The sequence below is a fragment of the Triturus cristatus genome, chromosome 11, assembly GCF_964204655.1.
Source record: "Triturus cristatus chromosome 11, aTriCri1.1, whole genome shotgun sequence".
Classification (NCBI taxonomy): domain Eukaryota; kingdom Metazoa; phylum Chordata; class Amphibia; order Caudata; family Salamandridae; genus Triturus; species Triturus cristatus.
The window spans coordinates 671,533,146-671,553,438 of NC_140594.1; the positions used below are offsets into that span (position 1 = coordinate 671,533,146).

Sequence of the window (20,293 nt, forward strand, 5' to 3'; positions counted from 1 at the left end):
ACCATATACTAGGGGCTCATAAGGTACCACAGTATCCAATCACTAGTGCATCTAATATGCACACCAAGTTGTTTAGAGAGATCAGTGAGACTGGGGCCCTGATTAGCAGGGACCCAGCCAGACTATAGTCAGAAACCAGTGTATACATCAGAAAAAAAGTGGGGGCAACATTAGTGCAGATCCTACTCTCCTACATGCTTTTGCCCCAAGTGCCATGCAAAGTACTCCCGGCAAGACCAACAGAGTGTGCAGTATGTTTGACACCGGAGGATGCGGAGACTTCTGTGAGGATGCTTGACGTTCCGGTCAAAGAAAGCACTTCGGCAGCGAAGGGAGCATTGTTGGGCTCACACCACCATGCAGCGACGCACAGAAGACGTACCAGACATCTTCAGGGAGTAGTCACCAGACCCCGACAAGGAACCAGAAGACACAGTGGTGCAGACGGCACCTCTGGAAGTACTGATACTGCTGGCTACCAGTGGGGACAGCTCGGACTGTGACCCAGATTCCAGACAGGGGCACATGAGTAACTCCGTGAAAACCACCAAACCCCCTACCAAAACGGCTTTTCAGAACCCCACTGCCCTTGGAACATGGCAGCATGGCCGGAGTGGTAACAGAAGCCAGCACTGGCAATACCGCTCAACTGGGCCCGGGAGGGTGGTGGTGCTAGTGTCATGCACAGCTGTTGATTTTGTTACAGTGGGCCGATATTGCAGCACTGCTGCAAAATGGGCCCCCAGCAACAAACAGGCATCCACGGGTCAAAAACCGTCCGCCATCTTTCCGGCCCACTGGGAAACACCTGGTGCCTGCTACGGCCAGTCTGGACGCACAAAGACAAATCCACTCCGCCTGGAAAACCTTTGATTAGCAGAAAATATAAGGTCTTAAAATTTGTTTCGGTGCCAGTACAGAAAAAGGCCACATCAGCACTAACTAAGTCAGGCAAGGACTCTGAGCCGAAGCAGCGAACGTCGGAACCGAAGAGCGCTTTGGAACCGGAAGATGTTTCAGCACCAAAGCCATCGACACCGAAGCTGGCACGTAAGGGGACTGCATCGAAACCCGATGCCACAAAGCCGCAACGGGGACAAAACCCTCTTTGGCACCTACCACGTCTTCGAAGCCGAAAGCCACAAAAGATATAGCTGAGTCACGGCAAACACAATTGCAGACCATTCTAGAGCACGTGATAGACCAGCTCGACAGTGGGCAAAAGACTGTTTTTGTACACCACAATACTGGGAAGCTAGGCACTAAAGCACAACTGTGTGTTTCCCTTACGATTCCCAAAAGGAAGAACACATTTGAGGAGGACATTGCTGAGCTTGAACCAGCCAAACCACAAAAGGACAGAGGCACAAGCACAAACACTATCTTTTGCCGTCTTTTTCCTCCTACTCTGTCACCTCCTCCTCCTCCTCCTCCATCCTCGCTTACTCTGCCTTCACCACCACCAAACATTGTAAGCAAAATACCTAGGCAATTTACAGAACAACACAATTATGTATTTAGTGAAAAAAACAGAGGTAATGTAGAAGGAGACACAACGTACTGAGTTATTTGAGATATAAGTACAAAGTTTATTCTATTTATATATAAATAAGGATGATATCAACAAATTAATAATGATGGACTTTGTAATTACAAAATATAATTCCAAACAAGAAGAAGAGAATGGATGAAGTACATGAAACATAAAGCATAATAGGACAAATCATATTACAGTATAACCAGACAACATCATCTAAATACAGACAACAAGTAAATAAAAGTGGCTGAAACCGGAGTATTCTCAACGCGCGTTTCGACGCTAGCAAGGCGTCTTCATCAGGAGAGCCACAATCTCTTTGAAACTGAATCAGTCAGAGAGAGTGATAAAATGGGGACTGCGTGTGGTCCAACTGGAAATCACTGGCATAGCGAGGCGTTCCAAATGACGAACTGCAAATGTGTGGCGTATATCTGCCAAAATGAGATCTCCAAAGAGGTAGAGACGATTCTCCAAAGCTGCTGGGAATAACGAAGGGTAAAATCGAGTCCCACGGTCAGATAAAATTTATACCTCGCAATGGGCCATAGATATAAAGTGGAATAACTGGTGTCCACACTTTTACGGCACCCGGATAGAATGATGAGGACCGCTAGAGTGCAGAGGCGGCCGAATTAGGTACTGGGCAAGAAACGCTGGTGGCTGTAGGTAAAAAGTGGAATAACTGAAGTTCACACTATTACGGTACCCGAAATGGATGATAAGGACCGCTGGAGTACAAGGGCGGCCGAATCAGGTGCTGGGCAAGAAATGCTGGTTGCCGTTGATGGGTGCCCGCATGGAAAATAACCGCAGTAGAATGACCGCAAAGGAGGACCGCAGATAAGGCCCTTATCTGCGGTCCTCCTTTGCGGTCATTCTACTGCGAGTGAGTACTTGACCTTTTATTGAGGACCATTTTAAAAAGTGCATCTAACCTTTGCAGAAGAAATGTCTTTTAAAGACTGTAAAGACCCTTTCATATACATCTACAAGGTTTAAAGCAGGGCTCTTAACTCTCATTCAAAGGGTTCTAGATTTGGCAAAGGTTTCTGCAGCTCGGAGCCTGCAACGCACCAAACAATGCATTATAGATGTCTTCCTGGCTGTCTGCAGCCAGTCCTTTGGGATTCTTTAAACTGGACCGGGATTCTTTTAGACTGCTCTAACTCTAGTGCCAGCTGCTAGTGCTTTGTACAGTGAAGCCTGCAGCGCACAGGACACATATGGTACAAATTATAAAACAGTCATTGAAAATGCAATAGGTCTCGCCTTTGATTAAGTTAAAACCATTTGCTTTGCTGATGGTATTGTATAGCAAAGCAAATGGCTTTAACTTAATGAAAGGCGAGGCCTATTGCATTTTTAATGCTTGTTTTTGTAAAGTGCCTAGCTGTGGATTTTGAACCCTGGCTCTGCCGGCACCTAGGGAAACCTAACAAACCTATCCTTTTTTGAAAAATAGCCACCCAGAGGAATCCAGAAAGGGGGGACTTATGTTCTCTCACCAGGTTATGTTACCCAGAATCCCTAGCAAACCTCAAGCTTGGTTTAAAAAAAAAAAATAATAATAATAATAATTCCTCACATTTGTGATGGAAAGTTCTGGAATCTGTGTGGATCCACAAAGTTCCACCCACCCCGCATTTTCCAAAGTCTCCAGATAAAAATGGTACCTCACTCGATGGGTGGACCAAGTACCCGCTAAAGGCAAGGGCCCAAAATGTTTTGAGACCTCAAAATTACCTATCACAAAATGACCTGATTTTTCAAGGGGGGCACCTGGGTTTTTGGCCCCAGGCTCGACTGCCATATATGGAAACCTACCAAACCCACACATTTCTGAAAGCTCGACACCCAGGGTAGACCAGGGAGATATGGCATGCGTGGATCCCCCAATATTTTTCTACCCAGAATCCCCTGCAAACTTCTAATTTAGCTGAAAAAAAATCACATTTCCCACATATTTTTGCGTGGGATCTCCATGCTGGCACAAATATCCTAACACCGTGTTCCCCTCAGTCTCCTAACACAGTGTTCCCCTCAGTTTCCTGAGTAAAATGATACCTCACTTGTGTGGGTGTCCAATGCAAAATCGGCCAAAAACGTATTTAACAAAAAAATTAAATTAGCCCCCTGAGCACGTAGAAAGTGAAACTAAAATGAGCCTATTGGCTAATTTCAGTTTCTATGAAATGACATCAGCGTGACGTGCACGTTGATCGTCATTTCACAGAAGCCACATAGACTGTCCCGGGAGCTGGAAACACTCTAGCCCTGCTCCCGAGGCTATTCTGGAGAAAAAGAAATCCCTCGGTACCCGCACCAGAGGGATTTCCGGTGCCCGCACCAGAGGGATTTCTGGTGCCCTGTGTCAGGACAGCCGGTAGCCGTCCTGAGCACCGTGGCTCAGGATAGCCCACGGCCGTCCTGGCACCCAAAGGGTTAAGCAGCCTGGTAAATCAAAGGTAGTCGCCCCTAGAATTAAAAAGAAGTACAAGACCTGACCAATGGACCCTCAACTTATTAAGGGCCAAGTTATACCGGATTCATTAGTGGTACACACAGCCAGGAAAAGGGCAAATTCACTGGGCACAGGAGATGCGTCTCCTACCGATAAAGAGAGAAAAAATATAATGCCGCAGGCAAGCACGTCGCAACACAGGCAGTCAACCAAATGCGCTTTGCCTCCCTCCCTTCACAACCCAAGCACACAGTCTGCGGTGTCCCTCAAGGCTCATCCCTCAGTCCTCCCTCTTCAACATCTACATGCTAGCAGACATAGTCAGAACGCACAACATCAACATCATCTCCTACGCCGACACCCAGCTCGTCCTATCGCTCTCAGCCAACCACACCACTACAAAGGCCAACTTCCACAACTGCTTGGAGAACATCTCAGCCTGGATGAAGGAAATCTGCCTAAAGCTCAACACTGACAAAACCAAAGTGATGATTTTCGGCAGCCACACCTCCCTCTGGAATGACACTTTGTGCCCATTGGGCCTCGGACCCACCTGATGAATACAGGCCCCAGCTAGGCCCGCAGGACACAAGGGTTCGCTCTCCTGTAATGGAAGCTACAAGGAAGTTGGCACGGAAACTGCAAAGTACAAAGACAAAGTTTATTAACCCTTAAGGGTGGTCCTACAATCCATACAACACCCTTCAGTATTGCATAGAGTAGCACACAGAACTTGCGTACACGGTCCCCTTTTATACACAACAGAGGGGCTCATAAGTGGGTGGATACAACATGAGGCGAAAAGCATTACCTTTTATGGACATTTTCGATACAGAATCAATATGTGGGCGGAGTTAACACATCTCTAAGCCCGCGAAAACATGGTCAAGCGAGGACTAACTGATCACAGATGTGGTCAAGTCTGGACATGCGCCAGACGGACAAAGGAGCTATTTATAGACTGTTACTAGGCAGATTGCAAGAGCAACTAACACGAAGATAGGACTCTTCTCGTGCTGAGCACGTGGAGACATGACAATACAAAATGGAGTCCAGACTTTAGTCAACATAACGGAAGAAACTCGGTCCAAAGGGGAATCCATGTCTTTAGTGAATGCTTAATCACATCGTTGTTTCAATTTTCAACAGACGACCCTTTCAGCATTTACTGAAGACATCCGGTCTATTAGAATAATCATCATATATGTCAATTTTCATCATTTCTTCTATTTCTTTAGTTAAATGTTTCTGATAAGTGACATTGCAATAGCTTTCTTATCAGGAATACAGAATGACACACATAGGGAACAGAGTAAAGGACCACATTGGACACAAATGCAACAAGAAAACAGAACTGCCACGATAATGCAAAGACCAGTTAAAACCTTCCACCCCCATGTGGTGATCAATGCCCAAAACCATCCAGAAAAGGTCCAAGTGCCGTTTTCTGTATGGATTTCAGCTGCAATTTTATGCAACCTGTTGATAGCATTATAGACTGACGGCGTGTGGTCAGGGATGAACACACAACAACTACTTCCGATAATTTTACATGCTCCACCTCGGTCAGCTAACATAACATCTAACACCATACGATTCTGTAATGCAACAATTCTAGTAATTTGTAATTCTTCCGTAAGATTCCCAAGAGCAGCAGCGGTTTGATTTGTCACAGCCTCTACAACTCTTGTTAATCTTCGAACTTTCCTACTATTGAGGGCAGCTCCAACAAAGAAAAACAATCCTAGGTTAAAATCAATATACTGTTGCAAACTAGTATCAGTTTGGTCGACATCATCAATAGATAGAGTACGTTTATACCTATTTACAGTCACATTATTCAACAACTTCAAATCTTTATGATAAGATGCAGGTGCCAAGAATACAGGAGGTAATAGGAATGCTACATAACATACTCCAGACCAACCGGCTGGTAAACGATAATAACCTTTATTCCCACATACGAAGTATGTATTATGGGATGCTAAGAAGGTACTATTATTCAACCCGTCAATGTTCAAGGTAGTGATACAGTCACTAACACCAACAGGAATATATCCCACACTCTGGACGCACAGGTCCGCTTGAGCTTGTGCCACTTGAATCACGAATCGGTCCTTCCCCACAGTGTCTCTAGTGTTCGTGAAAATATAGGGAATCTATTCATTGTCTGGTCGATACTCTTCCCATTCCCAAATTGTCCCATTTGCTTGTGGATAACCATCTTTATCTTGATGACATTCCCTATTAAGTCTGAAGAGTAATCGTCCCACTGTAGGTTTCCGTGTGGCAAAAAGCAAAGTGTACCATGCTCTACAAGAGCCATTATGAGAAAAAGGAAGAGGTATGAACGGAGTTCCTCCTTTCTTCTGGTGAGCTGGCATCATGCCACATATCCAACAGTTCGTAGCATTAGTGGCAACATGGGTATGATGCAACATCTGGATGAAAGTGTTATTCAAATAAGACTGGTCATGGGATTGCTGTTGGACCACCTAATTGGCCCTGTTCTGGTGCACGATGGGCTGAGATCTCCTGATACGTCGGGTGGGGACGGCAGGCCTCTGGACCACAGCCTGGTCCCCCGTGCTCTCTGTGACACCTGCGGGAGGGACGTGCACTTGATGCCTGTAGCCCCATAAAGTGGGACTGAGCACGGTCGTTGAAGTGCTTACGGACTCCTGCGTGACCCTCTGTTGCCTGCTTCATGGGTAGGGACAAGATACCCTGCGCCTCCAACCTCAACACCATCACGCAGTATACTACGCAACGCATCCCCATGCAGCGCATCACTCGTCAGTCGGGCTTAGACGGAGAGGGCGACACCTCCAACGAGCTGTCCCGAGCTCAGCTCCTAGCGGCGATACAGGGGTCCCGCACCACCCTGGAAAAACAAATAGAGACAGTTTCCATTGACGTGAACCTACTGCGGGTGGATTTGCGGAGAGTGGAGGATAAAGTCTCAATGGCAGAGGGGGACATCGTTCAGCTGGAGAGGGAAGTGGCCTCCTTGAAGCAACAGGTCTCTCAGCTGACCCACACTACTGGAGTGTTGGAACGTCGAGCGGAGGAAGCTGAAGGCAGGGCCCGTCGCAGCAACATCAGGGTCCTGGGTATCCCGGAACGCTCGCAACATGTGGAGCGATTCCTGGAGGACTGGATACGCGTTAAGCTATGCCCCACGGGTCTGTCCAAGGTCTTTGTGGTAGAGAGAGCCCACAGGGCGCTGGACCCACCGCTGCCGCTGGGAGCTCCTCCTAGGTCCCCCATCGCCAAAATCCTAAACTATCAGGACAGAGACTGTATTCTGAAAGCTGCCAGAGAAGCGAAATACCTCACCTTTGACAACGCCAATGTATCCATCTATCTGGACTATACCCGCAAATTCCAGGAACAGAGGAAGTCTTTTCTTGGCATCAAGCAGAAGCTACGTGAACTCCACCTGCAGTACATGTTATTGTACCCTGCGAAGCTTAAGGTGATATCCCAGGGAAAGGCTAATTTCTTTGACTTTCCAGAGGAAGTGTGGGAGTGGCTCGAGATCAGTGGAGAGGCCCTCCGCCACCGTGATCCCGGAACACTTGGGGGTCCCGACCTTCAAGGAATCGCAAGACCAGGCGCAGGAATCGACCTGCGGGTGACGCCCAGGTGGAGTGACCGCGGATCACGGTGGGGGCGATGGCGCCCTACGTGTGGAATCTTCGGACTCCGGCGACTCTTCCCCCACGGACTGTGACAGATACTCCCGAAGTGGGACTGATACCAGAAACTCTCCCGCCAACCACCCATATGGTTCCAGAAACCATCCTGGATCCACCAACGCCAACTACAGACCCGTCCTGAAGGTGATATCCTTTTTTCACATTGCTGTGGTAGAGGGGGGCCGGACATTAAGGGCCTAGTGCTTATTGACCCACAGGGACTTTGGAGAAATGCTTGTTGTAATAGTATCTCTGGGTGACCTCCCTTCTTTTTTCTTTTTTCTGGGGGGGGGGGGCCTAGAGTAGTAATGTGTATATGAGTAGATGTCGTATGCACCTCATGGGCGCAGCCTAACAATCTGGCCCTATTGTTCCGCATGTTTAAACCTGGGCAGTTCGGGACATTGAAATATGCCATGAGGTGGCTGGTCTGAGTTTGGAATTAGACCTGATGGGGGTGGGGGAGGGGGGTTCCCTTAGTTTTTCTTTGTAAGGTAGTTTCGGCCCCATTTGGGCTAATGGGGCAGCTGTGCACGTCCTGAAACCAGCTTGGGAATGGCATTTCTGCATGTACCGTTGTCAGTATATTGCTCGTGGGAGGGGGTGGATGTTCTTAGGGGGTTGTTTTTTTTTTTTCTTAGGCATTGCGTGTACAGCATCTGGAGCGCAGGGTCTACATAGCTACATGGGGTGTGGAACACATGAAGTTTGGTTATTTTACCATCCATGGGGTTTAAATTTTTAAGCTGGAATGTGAGGGGGCAGGGCACGTACACCAAGAGGTACAGAGTCCTGTCCTTTCACCGCAGACATCAGGTCTCGATAGTCAAGAAACACACCTTACTGACGCAGGGGCTCGGAGGTTGGCGAAGAAATGGCGTGGTCAGGTTTTCCACGCTTCACCCTCTAACTATGCCAGGGGAGTCCTTGTATGGGTGGCCCCAGGGACCCCATTTTCCCTCCAGTACATAGAAGCGGACATCCATGGTAGATATCTGCTCATTAGAGCTAATCTAGATGGTAGAGATATTGCAATAATGAATACCTATGTCCCTAACATAGTAGACCAGTACTTTTTTCTATCCCTGCAGGAGGTTCTAGTATCCAAATTGGAAGTCCCACTGCTCTGGATGGGAGACTTTAATTGTGTCCTGGACCCCGACCTTGATAGGTTCCCACCCCGCACAGGCACGAAACTGAGGATGACAATTAAACTCCAAGAGGTTATGGGAAATATAGGGGCACAGGATATATGGCGCCAGAGACACCCAACCCTGAGAAGTGCATGCTTGTTTTTCACCCACTCATAATAAGCACAGTCGCTTAGACAGGTTCTTAATCGCAAACCCAGACACAGCTATGTCCTTCGAGGTGACTCATCAAGCGCGATTCCTTTCTGATCACTCCCCTGTAGCGTGTGTGGTTGACTGAGGGGGCCCAATATGCTGCCCACGGACTTTGAGGCAGCTGGCAGAGGTACTCGAGGACCCAGTAGGGAAGCATCACCTAGAATCTGCCATAACTGACTATATTGATCTAAACTGGGACGGGCCGGACTTAATTATCACTGGTCACGAACTGGGAAGCCTTGAAAGCGGTGGTGAGAGGGGCATGCATGAGTCTCACATGCGTGGTTCGGAAGCAGCTCCAACGAGAGCTACAGGAGGAGGAACGACGCCTCTTAGAAGTCCAGACTTGCGAGACCCCTGACGCAGAGGGATAGGGAGCATGGCATCCGGGAACGCATCCGTGACATTTGGGACAGGCTCGACAAATACACCCTCGCATATTACAGACAGCGCCTTCATAGGGAAGGGGATAAATCGAGCCATCTTTTGGCCTGGATTCTCCAGCGGGATTACGCCCCTGCCACGATTGTGGCTTTGCAGGAGCCCACAGGAGGCCTGGCCCACTCAGAAGTGGGACTACTGCATGTCCTGAAATCCCACCTGCAGACAGTGTATGCTGCGGACCCCGCAATCAGCGAGGCAGCCTTTCTCCCTTACCTTCCTGACCTGACCCTACGGTCTATCCCTAAATCGGTTTGGAAGGAGCTCGCCAAACCCCCAACACTGGGGGTGGTACAATCCGCTCTGCAGCACCTACCACAGCCAAATCCCCGGGTAGTGATGGGTTCCCTCCTGAGTTCTATCAAGCATTTATGGGTACACTTCCCCGCCTCCTGTTACAGGTCTACCTTGAGGAATTTTAACGCAGAGTTCTCCCACCATGTATGACACAGGGGAAAATATGTATGATCCCGAAACCGGGAGGGGATGTTCATGAGCCCTCATCATATCGACCGATTACTAGGATTAACACAGACGTTAAAATCTTTTGCAAGCTCTTGGCTACTCGATTGGCGCCATACATGCCTCTCTTGGTCCAGGAGGACCAATGTGGGTTCATACCGGGACGAAACACGGCTATGAATCTGCGCCGGCTCAACCACGTCATGCATGAGGTACGCGATCGGGAAGATCAGTTGGTATTGGTATCCATTGACCTCGCCAAGGCATTCAACACAGTAGACTGAGGTTACCTTCTCGAGGTCCTACGCTCTGTGATTATGGGTCCCAAATTTTGTCGCTGGATTCACATTTTGTATACGGCAACCCGCGCAAGGGTAAAACTTAGGGGTGTGCGATCAGAAGACTGGCAATTGGGAAGGGGCACTCGCCAGGGATGTCCCCTTTCAACTTTGCTGTTTGCCCTGGCTATAGAGCCCTTCGCGGTCCGGATCAGGGCTGAAATGGAACAATGGGGAATTAGAGTGGCTGACACGAGTCAAGTTATCTCCCTATATGCCGACGATGCCCTGTTTTATTTGGCTTCTCCCCTGGACGCACTGCCGTTATTGCTGCGCCAGTTAGACCGGTTTGGAGAGGTCTCTGGATTGCGACTCAACTGCAGTAAGTCCCTGATCTTTCCGTTAGCGGGACTGGCCTCGGTACCTTTGGGGGAGCTCCCGGACCTGGGGCTGCGCTTGGAACAGGTGGGTTTCCGTTACCTAGGGATACAGGTGGCCCCAGCGGACTCGCAGGCGCTGGCCCGGAATGTAGACTGCATCATTACGTCTCTGCGGCAGTCTGTGACATTTTTGAAAACTCTTCCCCTGTCATTGATGTGCAGGCTGGCCATCTCTAAGATGGTTATGCTTCCCAGGACACTCTACGTCCTCCAGAACTCACTATGCCCGTTACCGTCGTGAGTCTTACAAACCCTGAACATACTACTCACTTCCCTCCTTTGGGCGGGGTCGGCGCAGTAGGGTAGTTCTCAGCACTATTATCTGCAGCTTTGAGGAGGGCGGACTGAAGGCTACACGCTTCAATTTTATATTACTACATGGCCCAATTACAGCCTGCGGCACGTTGGCTGACAGACGCGGACAACTGGGAGAAACGCCTTCTCACGGCAGGGTGGAAACCCAGACACTGCAGGAGGCACTGAAGCAGGGCAGGGGGTCAGAGACCTCTCTTCCCTACATAGTACGACATACAGCTGGTATATGGCAGCGATTTGTCGAGAAAGTCTTACGGAAAGCCCCCTTTCACAGGGAGCTTTCGATCTGGATATTAGCCCCCTTTCTAGACATGGGAAGATTACATGTCCTTTCAACCTTGGAGGGAGAGTGGATGCGAAGTTCTTGCTGACCTCTATCCCAACGTGACTCATCACTTACGAACAGGTGGAAGAGTACTTTGGCCTTGGACAGGGACTGTTCCTACACTATCGGGGAATTCAGGATGTGGTGAAGGTCACCTGGCCACAGTACCCGGACATTCCACCTCCGACACAAACTCTAGATATCCTACTCACGTGTGGAACAGGTCGTAAATTAATTTCTCTCCTCTATACAGCTATGAAATGGGATTCTACCCCCCTCGTGCCACCATCTCGGGCTGCCTGGGAGAAAGATGTCGCTGTCCAGCTGGAGGAGAAACCATGGGCGCACACAGGCTCCCTCACACGCACAGTCTCCTGTAATGCCAGATTCAAACTGACGTATTTTAATTTCTTGCATCTACCTAACCCCGGTATCCCTGAAACGCGTTTCATGTGACCGGGGAGATAGATGCCCAAGGTGTGCCACAGAGAAAATGGGCTTTTTACACTTGGCATGGGATTGTCCAATGGTTGGGCAGTTCTGGGCGGAAGTGGTGGGCAGGAGTGTTGCGGTCACGGGCGTGCAGGTGAAACTGGAACCCTTGAGTTGTTTACTTGCATCTGTCCGGAAGCCCAAGAAAAAGAAACTCCCATATAAGCTCCTACAATTAATGCTAGTGCAGGATAGCTATAACTTGGATGGGGCAGAAGGGCCCGGAAGTGCCCATCTGGCTTAAAGATGTTCGAGAGTGGTCCCTAGCAGAAGAAGCCCATATGAAACCCGCCTGAAGGGATGAGAAGCTAGAAGCGGACCTATTGGTTTGGCGCGAAATGTGTCTGGGTTGGCGGATGGGGAGCCCTCCTCTCGGGATACAACTGACTGCGGGGGGAGTGGGTCAAATGTAGATGGTGAGCCTAACCTGACTGAGGAGCAAGGGGACCGACCCCGGTAATCTACACACTGAGAGTTTGTGGCATGCCCCATGCTCCTTCACTGTAATACGCTTCTAAATGAATATTGTTCCCCATTGTGTCTTTCCTCTCCTGATGCTACCACCTGTGCTACGTACCATTAATAATATCAACGGTATCCCTCTATACGCTGTGTCGATGCCAATTTGCTTTTGTATTTGTAAGATGTAAAAATGAAAAATAAAGTAAAAAAAAAAAATGTTATCTTTGCTTTTTTCTTTGTTCTGTATTGTCCGAAGCCTGTATTTAAAAACGAATAAGACACTTTTTGTGGTACTTCGCTTTAGTCGCAACCATATCACCATCACTTAACTTGGCGACTACATTTGAGTTACTTAATGCAACTGCAATATTTCAAAATCGATAACTCAATTGAAGTGTACGCACATTTATTTATAAGCTCTGCCCCTGAATCTTCTTCACCGAAGAAACACGTATCTTTCAATTCACCCAACTATAAATGAAGCATGAGTACTCCTTGAAGTACTCTCTTGAACTAGTTTAGGGTTTTTTGATTACCTTGCAAGTATGTGTTTGTCAAATTTTGATTGTACATGTTTTATGGAATTTTCCACAGTTTCCATTTAACAGTTGTTAAACTACATCTTGATTTTTAAAACCATTTTGTCTTGATGGATGGAAGTTCTTTTATTTAGTCATAAGCTAGCAGATCGTTAAGCAAACATTTGTACCCAGTTCCTTTATCAGAACGTTTACTATTCGCTGGACACACTAAAACATGTAGTAAATCTTGTTGACACAATACACGCAGATCCCATTCAGTCTCAGTTCCAACATTTTGTATACTAGATATAAACTCTTCATTAATATTTACAAATTCACATCTTCTTTTGGTAGACATTTTGTTCTCCTCGACAGTGGATAATCTTTTCACAATTTCAGAAACCTTCAACAAAAATGAATTTTAGTTTACAAGGGCTATACAACATACCTTTTTATTTACATCATAAGGTATTTACGTACTGGATCCATAAAAAATTTCTCATACTTTGTCATGGGTCAACTAAAATGTTGAATTTGTACCACTTTTGGCATTTTGCACCGGAACAATGTGTGAAATGATGTGATGGATGCCTAACATTAGATTAATAATTGCTATCCAAATAATAATTGCGGCCATTTTCTTTTATGATATTATATGGACAAAGTAACCATATGATTTTTGGGGTCTATATTATCACTCATTTCTTACCTTATTAAGCCCTGTGCAAAGTTTCATGTTGGGATCACATTTTGCACGATTCTAACGCTAAGCTACCTCACTAGAGCAAAAGATTTACACAGATATTGCCTCTCTTTCAACCACAAGCTCAACTCACAGTAAAGGTAGTGATGAGCTTTTTAGGTATGATGTCTTCCTGCATAGCCATAATACCACACTCTCACCTACATATGCACCCCTTTTGCTTGCCCAGCAATCTGTGGTCTCAAGTGGTGGGGCATCTATAAGATCTAGTGTTGGTAGGGTCAGCGACCCATCGCTCTCTGCAGTGGTGGATGAGCAACAACTTGTTGCAGGTTTGGCCCTTCAAGGCCCCCGCAAGCCACCATTACCACATACGCATTCCTTCAGGGGTGGGAAGCACATATGCAAGATCTCACAGTTAACGTTCTATGGACGGTATATCCGAGACATCTACACATCCATCATCTAGAGCTTCTAGCAATTCAACTAGCTCACAAAGCTTCTTAGTCACCTAGGCCAGAAGGTGGTACTGATACGCACAGACAATATGACTGCAATGCATTTTAGTCAAAAACAGGAGGGGACACACTCCTCACAGCTGTCCCTCCTATCAGAGTGCATCTAGCACTGGGCAATCTCTCACAAAGTCCACCTCCTAGCAGAATACCTTCCTGGGGTGGACAACGACTTTGCAGATATGCTCAGCAGGACACATCAGCAGGTACATGAGTGGGAGATCAACCTACTACTTCTCCACTCTTACTTCAAAAGATGGGGAACACCAGACATAGACTTGTTTGCCACTCACCTCAATACCGAATGCCAAGGCTTTGCCTACAGGTTCCCTCACCCTCAATTCAAGGGCAATGCCCTATGGATGAATTAGCCAGGAGTATTTGCCTACGCTCTTCCTCCTCTCCTACTCCTTCCATATGTGGGGCAGAAGTTAACACAAACTCCTCTAACACTAATCCTATTAGCCCCAACGTGGGCATGACAGGCATGGTTCACAGCCCTGCTGCAACTATCTGTAGTGCCACACGAGAAACTACCTCTTTGGCCACATCTACTGACACAAGATTAAGGAAAGGTAGTGCATCCCAATCCCAGGCAGCTAAATCTAGCGAGTTGGCTCTTGAAATCCTAGAATTTGGCCATCTGCAGTTGCCAGAAGAATGTATGGACATCCTTAAACAAGCTTGTAAACCTACAACTAGAGCTTGTTATGCTGCAAAATGGAAATGGTTTGTACATTACTGTACAAATAAACAAATCCAACCTTTAGCACCTACAGTACAAAACCTTTTAGGTTATCTCTTCCATCTGCAGCAAGCAGGGCTTGCTTGCACATCAATCAGATTACACTTAGCAGCTCTAGCTACCTAAATGCAGAACAGGCAACATATGTCCTTCTTTAAATTACCAGTAATCAAATCATTCATGGAAGTACCCATGAGTTATCCCACCTTCCACTCCACCAGCATGGAACCTAAACATTGTCCTTACAAGGCTTATGGGGCCACCATTCTAACCACTTCATTCAGGTCAACTCTGATTTCTAACATAGAAAGTTGCCTTCTTAGTGGCAATCTCTTCCTTTAGAAAAATTTGTGAACTGCAAGCACTTCCTCTACAGGAACCTTTCTTTAAAATGTTCCCAACAAAATTAGTTTTACAGACTAATCCAAATTTCATACGGAAGGTGGTCTCAGCCTTTCACTCAAGTCAGACCATAGAACTACCAGTGTTCTTTCCTAGCCCAGACACAGTAACAGAGGAGGTCCTGCGTACATTAGATGCCCAAAGGGCAATCATGTTCCACATTGATAGAACAGCACCCTTTAGAAAGACAGAATAACTTTTTGTTGCATTTAACAAGCCTCATCTGGGCGCACCCGAATCCAAGGGAGGAATTGCTTGATGGATGGATAGTAAGATGCATTCAAACCTGTTATCAAAAAGCCAAGAGGATACTTACAGTACCACCATGGGCTCATTCCAGAAGTAAACGGAGAGCCACTATGGATTTTTCAGGAACTATCCCTGTAGAGGATATTTGCACAGCAGCAACATGGAATAATCCACATACATTCACAAAACACTACTGTGTTGATGTCTCCACAGATCAACAAGAGTGGGACAAGCTGTACTTAAAGCTCTGTTTCAAACAAATTCTTCACCGCAAAGGGGAGCACTGTTTTACATTCAATGCAAAGCATATGCATCTACAAAAAACATATGCTATTGCAGTATTTACTATTATATTTACAATAAATGCCACACTTCCACTTCTAAGCAGGTTTCTTTATTCTGTCACTGCATTGCTCCTTTTTGAACTCTCACCCGATGAGTCAAAAACAATCTACCACAGATACTCACTGGAGGAGGAGTCCTTGTACCTCGTGACTCGAAGACTTCTCAAAGAAAAACAACTTTTAATTGTCCGAGCCTAACCCTAGATGGCAAGATAATGCTAAGCACATGAATCTGTGGCACTACTAGCCACAAAGAGATGCTTACAGGGTAAGTAACGTATTCCTTTTTCTTTTGTGCCATCTCAGTAACATTCTCATCATAAAGATCTGGTAAATTGAAGTTCACCCGAGCACCCATGGAATGAATCTTTTTTTTATTTTTTAAATGAAAGTCTAATAGGCAATCCTCCATGAGAAGACAGTCAAAGCCTACCGAGTCCCAGTCTAGTTCAGGGCAAAAATCTCTGGTCTAGGGTTCAAAACACCTTTTGCGTGTCTTAGTTGTTTATGGCAGAGGGGAGTATGTACCACAATGGGGGTGTCTAACTACAGAATAATCATCTGAGATTGATTTGGGTTTCTACCTGTAATGCTATCTAATTGATCCTGGTTAACTGATTTGGTCATTAGTGAAGCAAATTAAGAGCTAATAGTCTTTAAGATCTTTTTGAGGTTTGGAAAGCAAAAAGACTATTGCTTCTCGCATAAATGCATACAGTATGACTTTCACCAACGCCTCCTTGCAAGTCTAGGGCAAACTGTCATATATATTTATTCAAGAATGCCACCAGTCTATCGATGTGAGGAGATTTTTCTCTATGCATCAACTTGGTGGCACTCGTGATTTCGTCCAGTCAATGAACAGCCATCCCTCAATTTCTCTATCTACCAAAGCAAGCATGTTGTCTTCCACCTGGCCACTGTGTGTACTAGTATCATCCTGCTTAACTGCAGACTAGTTATGAGCCACCCTGTATATTACCAAACAAATTCTAACACTTTCATTATAAAGGAAGAGAGCGCCTCTTGACTGTGGGTAAATATTTTCAGATTTTCACAGATTAGATTGAAAATCCTCAGGTTCTGGGTTTTGTGTGCCAACTGTTAGGTCGCTCAGCCTTAGGGTTTGGGATTCTAAGACAGAGGCATGCTGTACAATTCCTTAAAATTGGATTCATTTACTGATTGAACAAATACCTCTATATACTCCAATTTCAAGCCAGCATAGCTTCATATTATTACAAGTTTTTATTGGTGATCTGAAATGTAAATGCATAAGTTATATTGACACTACCTTTGCTATGCAAGCATACTTTTATCTGCCTGGAGCACTTCACTGTCCTGCGATGCTGCTCCATGATTCGTAAGTATGCTAAACATATGGCAGTGGGATTTTAGTAATAACAGCTTTGTTTTTCTTCAAAGGACATTCTTCTTCAAGTTCCATTGCTCCAACACATTATTCTAATAGATGGAGCAGGGGTATCATCATTTGATTGTCCGGATGATGTGACCGTTCATACCATGGCTACAATGCAGACTCTGGGAGCTCGTTTTGGTTAGTATAACATCTACACACTTTTTATGCTTTTTCCACACAGTCTTTTGTTTCTCTAAGCATCTCTCTCCTCCTTGCTCATCTCTCTCCTGGTGCCTTCTCTTCCCTGCTCCCCATTCCTAGCCCCTCTTCCTGGTCCTTGTTGCCAGTAGAAACGAAGACCCTGAGGAAGTTAGTTTGATTCAGCATATTTGCTCCCCATAAAGAACTATGCTTCTCCCACAGGGGGTGAATATTCGAGTCTTGGACCATTATAAATGCACTCAATACACACACACAAAAAAAAATTGTGTATTGTACTATGTGAGCAAATTAATTGCATAGTAGCCTTTGTGGTTTACGTTCTGTGTTAACTGGCAGCATTCAGTTCAGTACGTTTTAGATTTTCCATAAATGCTTTAGAGATCAATAGCTTAGTGTTAAGAAGGTTTGCATGTTGTGGACAGTACTGAGCTGTGTGAGGCAACAACAACAACAAAGCAGGACACGGGTGAAATGTGTAAGTAAAGGGTTACACTTTTGGACAGTAGCAAATGCAAAAGCCATACATAAGTAACTTGTGTGTTACTCATACTCCAGTTGAAGTCCTCTAAGAAAGCATGCTGATCATGGGATTCCTCTGCACTAGACGCTCTGGAGTTCTTTGTTCATGGCAAAAAGTGTTTTCAATGCGATTGCTTAGCTAAGTTCAAAGCAAGTACTTTGGTTGTAATCTCCAAGTCTCTCAATGTTAATACTAACTGGGTATTTTACTATTAGTCTGACTAAAAATCTTTTTTTGGTGTACTGTGAGTACTGTCGCTTGGCTATAATTGATTTGGGAGTTGGCACACCAAATTACTCCTTACATTTGGGCGGCAAATAGAAATGGGATTCTGATATATGTAATATTAAGCTAATTCTGTGTGTACTTCCAACATCAGTCCCGTTGGAGGGGAGCAGAAGGTTTAAGACCGTTGCGTTGCCTTTATTATGAAGAAAGTGATAATGAAATTAGGTTTTTAGCCCTCTTCTAAATGATTAACCCAATTGAAGGGCATCCGTCAGATATTTGGCTGTACCTTAGGAATGATTCATCCAAATATGTTAACTGAAGTTTGGTGTCAATATTTTTTGTTCACCAAAAGCGCAATTCTCTAAATAATGTTATCTAGCTGCTCTGTGCTTCCTGTGGCTAGCTTTTCCGTAGGAATTGGTAGGCATATCTTAAAATCTATTGTTTAAAAAAAAATGTTTTCATTGGTTAAAAAAAAAAATATATTTGCAATCAATAGGAGTGGAAGAGTTGTGTTGAAACAAGAGAGGATAACAACAAAATTGTTATGAGACCCTCAACAGTGTTGTTCCGCCAAAGGCATGTCTGCCGTTGGCGTACTAAGACACAGATCGTCACATCATTGGGTCTTTTTCTCCACGAGGTGGGGTTGTATCTTGAATCTGAGACCATGTGGGATCCACCATGTGAAGAAAAATGGTTTAAAAATGCCTCCTACCTTCAGAAAAGATACGTTTTATTAAAAAGATCAAAGGTAGTGGTATGGTCAGAAGAATGAGAGATGTGAAAAGTGGGGTATTAGGTGTCTCTCACATCTGTCTGTTGAAGAGCCAGGTCAACCCGTTTCAGCCTTCTTGGCGCCCTATGGGCCGATGACTTTCGTCAGGACCTATAAGACACTTTTTGTAAGACCCCCTTCGTGAAGTTAAATCTAATCAATTGGGACACATTCCCTTTTCGATTACTGTAGTTCTCTTCTACTTTTGGTCATATGGAACTCTTTTTTTTATTTTGTCCTGAAAAGAGGCGAAAAGACATGAAGAAAATGCATTATGTATTTGAATATTGTACTAATATTGTCCCACATTTTCAATAGCCGTGCATGCACCCAGCGATTTTGTAAGGACACATGTTCTTCTTCCATTTATGGATTCAAACAGGTTTTAACCTCTTAGGGTTGTTTGCTTCTATGAGCAAATCTAATTGGTACTCATGTATTCCATACAAAAAATGATCTTTTGTTGTCTGGACTTGCATACTGTGTAAATATCACTGTAATTAGAAATTTGTGAGGAATTGCGTTCTAGTAATCATCAATAAGCTTACATCTAGGCAAACAATGTTTTTAACACAAAAGGTACGGGTAGAATAATCTATGGCCACAATGTTATGTGCGTTAGTTACTAAAAGGAGTAAAGTGATTTAAGGAATCTCTGGTGATGCCCTTTTGGCAAATGGTGGAATTCCGTATCAGAAGGCTATTGCGGCGTACCGTAGTTTCAATTTTCATCGGTCTGGATAGGTATGGGGTGTTACTATTTCCTTAATTAAAAGGGAGAAAGAAACATTGAAAACAGAGCGTCAACACATCTTTTCCACTCCTTTTGATGACACATGTTCACCCAAGGGAAGTGGAGCCGAACTTAAACTTCTCTCTTCCCTCCTTTTGAGTCTTTAAAATAAAAAATTAATTGCCATGTTCCAACAAACACTGTAAAAATGCAACGCTGATATCGACCATGCTGTTGCATAACCAATCCATCAGACAATGCATGAGCCGTCGCACCAAGTCTGTTTCCAGCATTCACTTTGCACTGAGATAATCTCACTAGTGGTAATCAGAGCGAATACTTGGCTATATTCCTACAGGGTGTGGCCAACAAATCTTAAATTCTGTCTTTGGAATTACCGGCAGTTTAGCAGAGTTATTGAAGGATTGGTTTCCATATCTGTGGGTTTTAGTTTTCGGCTTGGATTTTTAGCTTTGCATTGGAGTGTGTGAAGGGATTATTTTATACTGCCTGGTTCCCGTTACTGAGTGTTGGTTTTTGTCAGCCTAAGCGGATTACAATGGTATTTTTATGAGTTTAGCATTCAGAGTCAAACTTGGTGCTCATATTACTTAACATTATGAGTCAAATATAATGCTCTATTGTAATTTGCTTTTTATCTTGTCCATGTGCTAATTGTTAGGGAAAGTAAAGCTGCAGAGTAC

General features: G+C 45.3%; 1 protein-coding gene across 3 annotated transcripts in view; it reads left to right on the top strand.

The window, feature by feature from the left end:
* ACSL3 (acyl-CoA synthetase long chain family member 3) overlaps positions 1–20,293 on the top strand; it is a 536,429-nt gene that overhangs the window by 304,342 nt on the left and 211,794 nt on the right. For all 3 annotated transcript variants that reach the window (XM_085634281.1, XM_085634280.1, XM_085634282.1), the window contains exon 5: positions 17,171–17,303. In XM_085634281.1, coding sequence (XP_085490407.1) covers positions 17,171–17,303 — 133 coding nt within the window. The remainder of the gene's footprint in view (positions 1–17,170; positions 17,304–20,293) is intronic.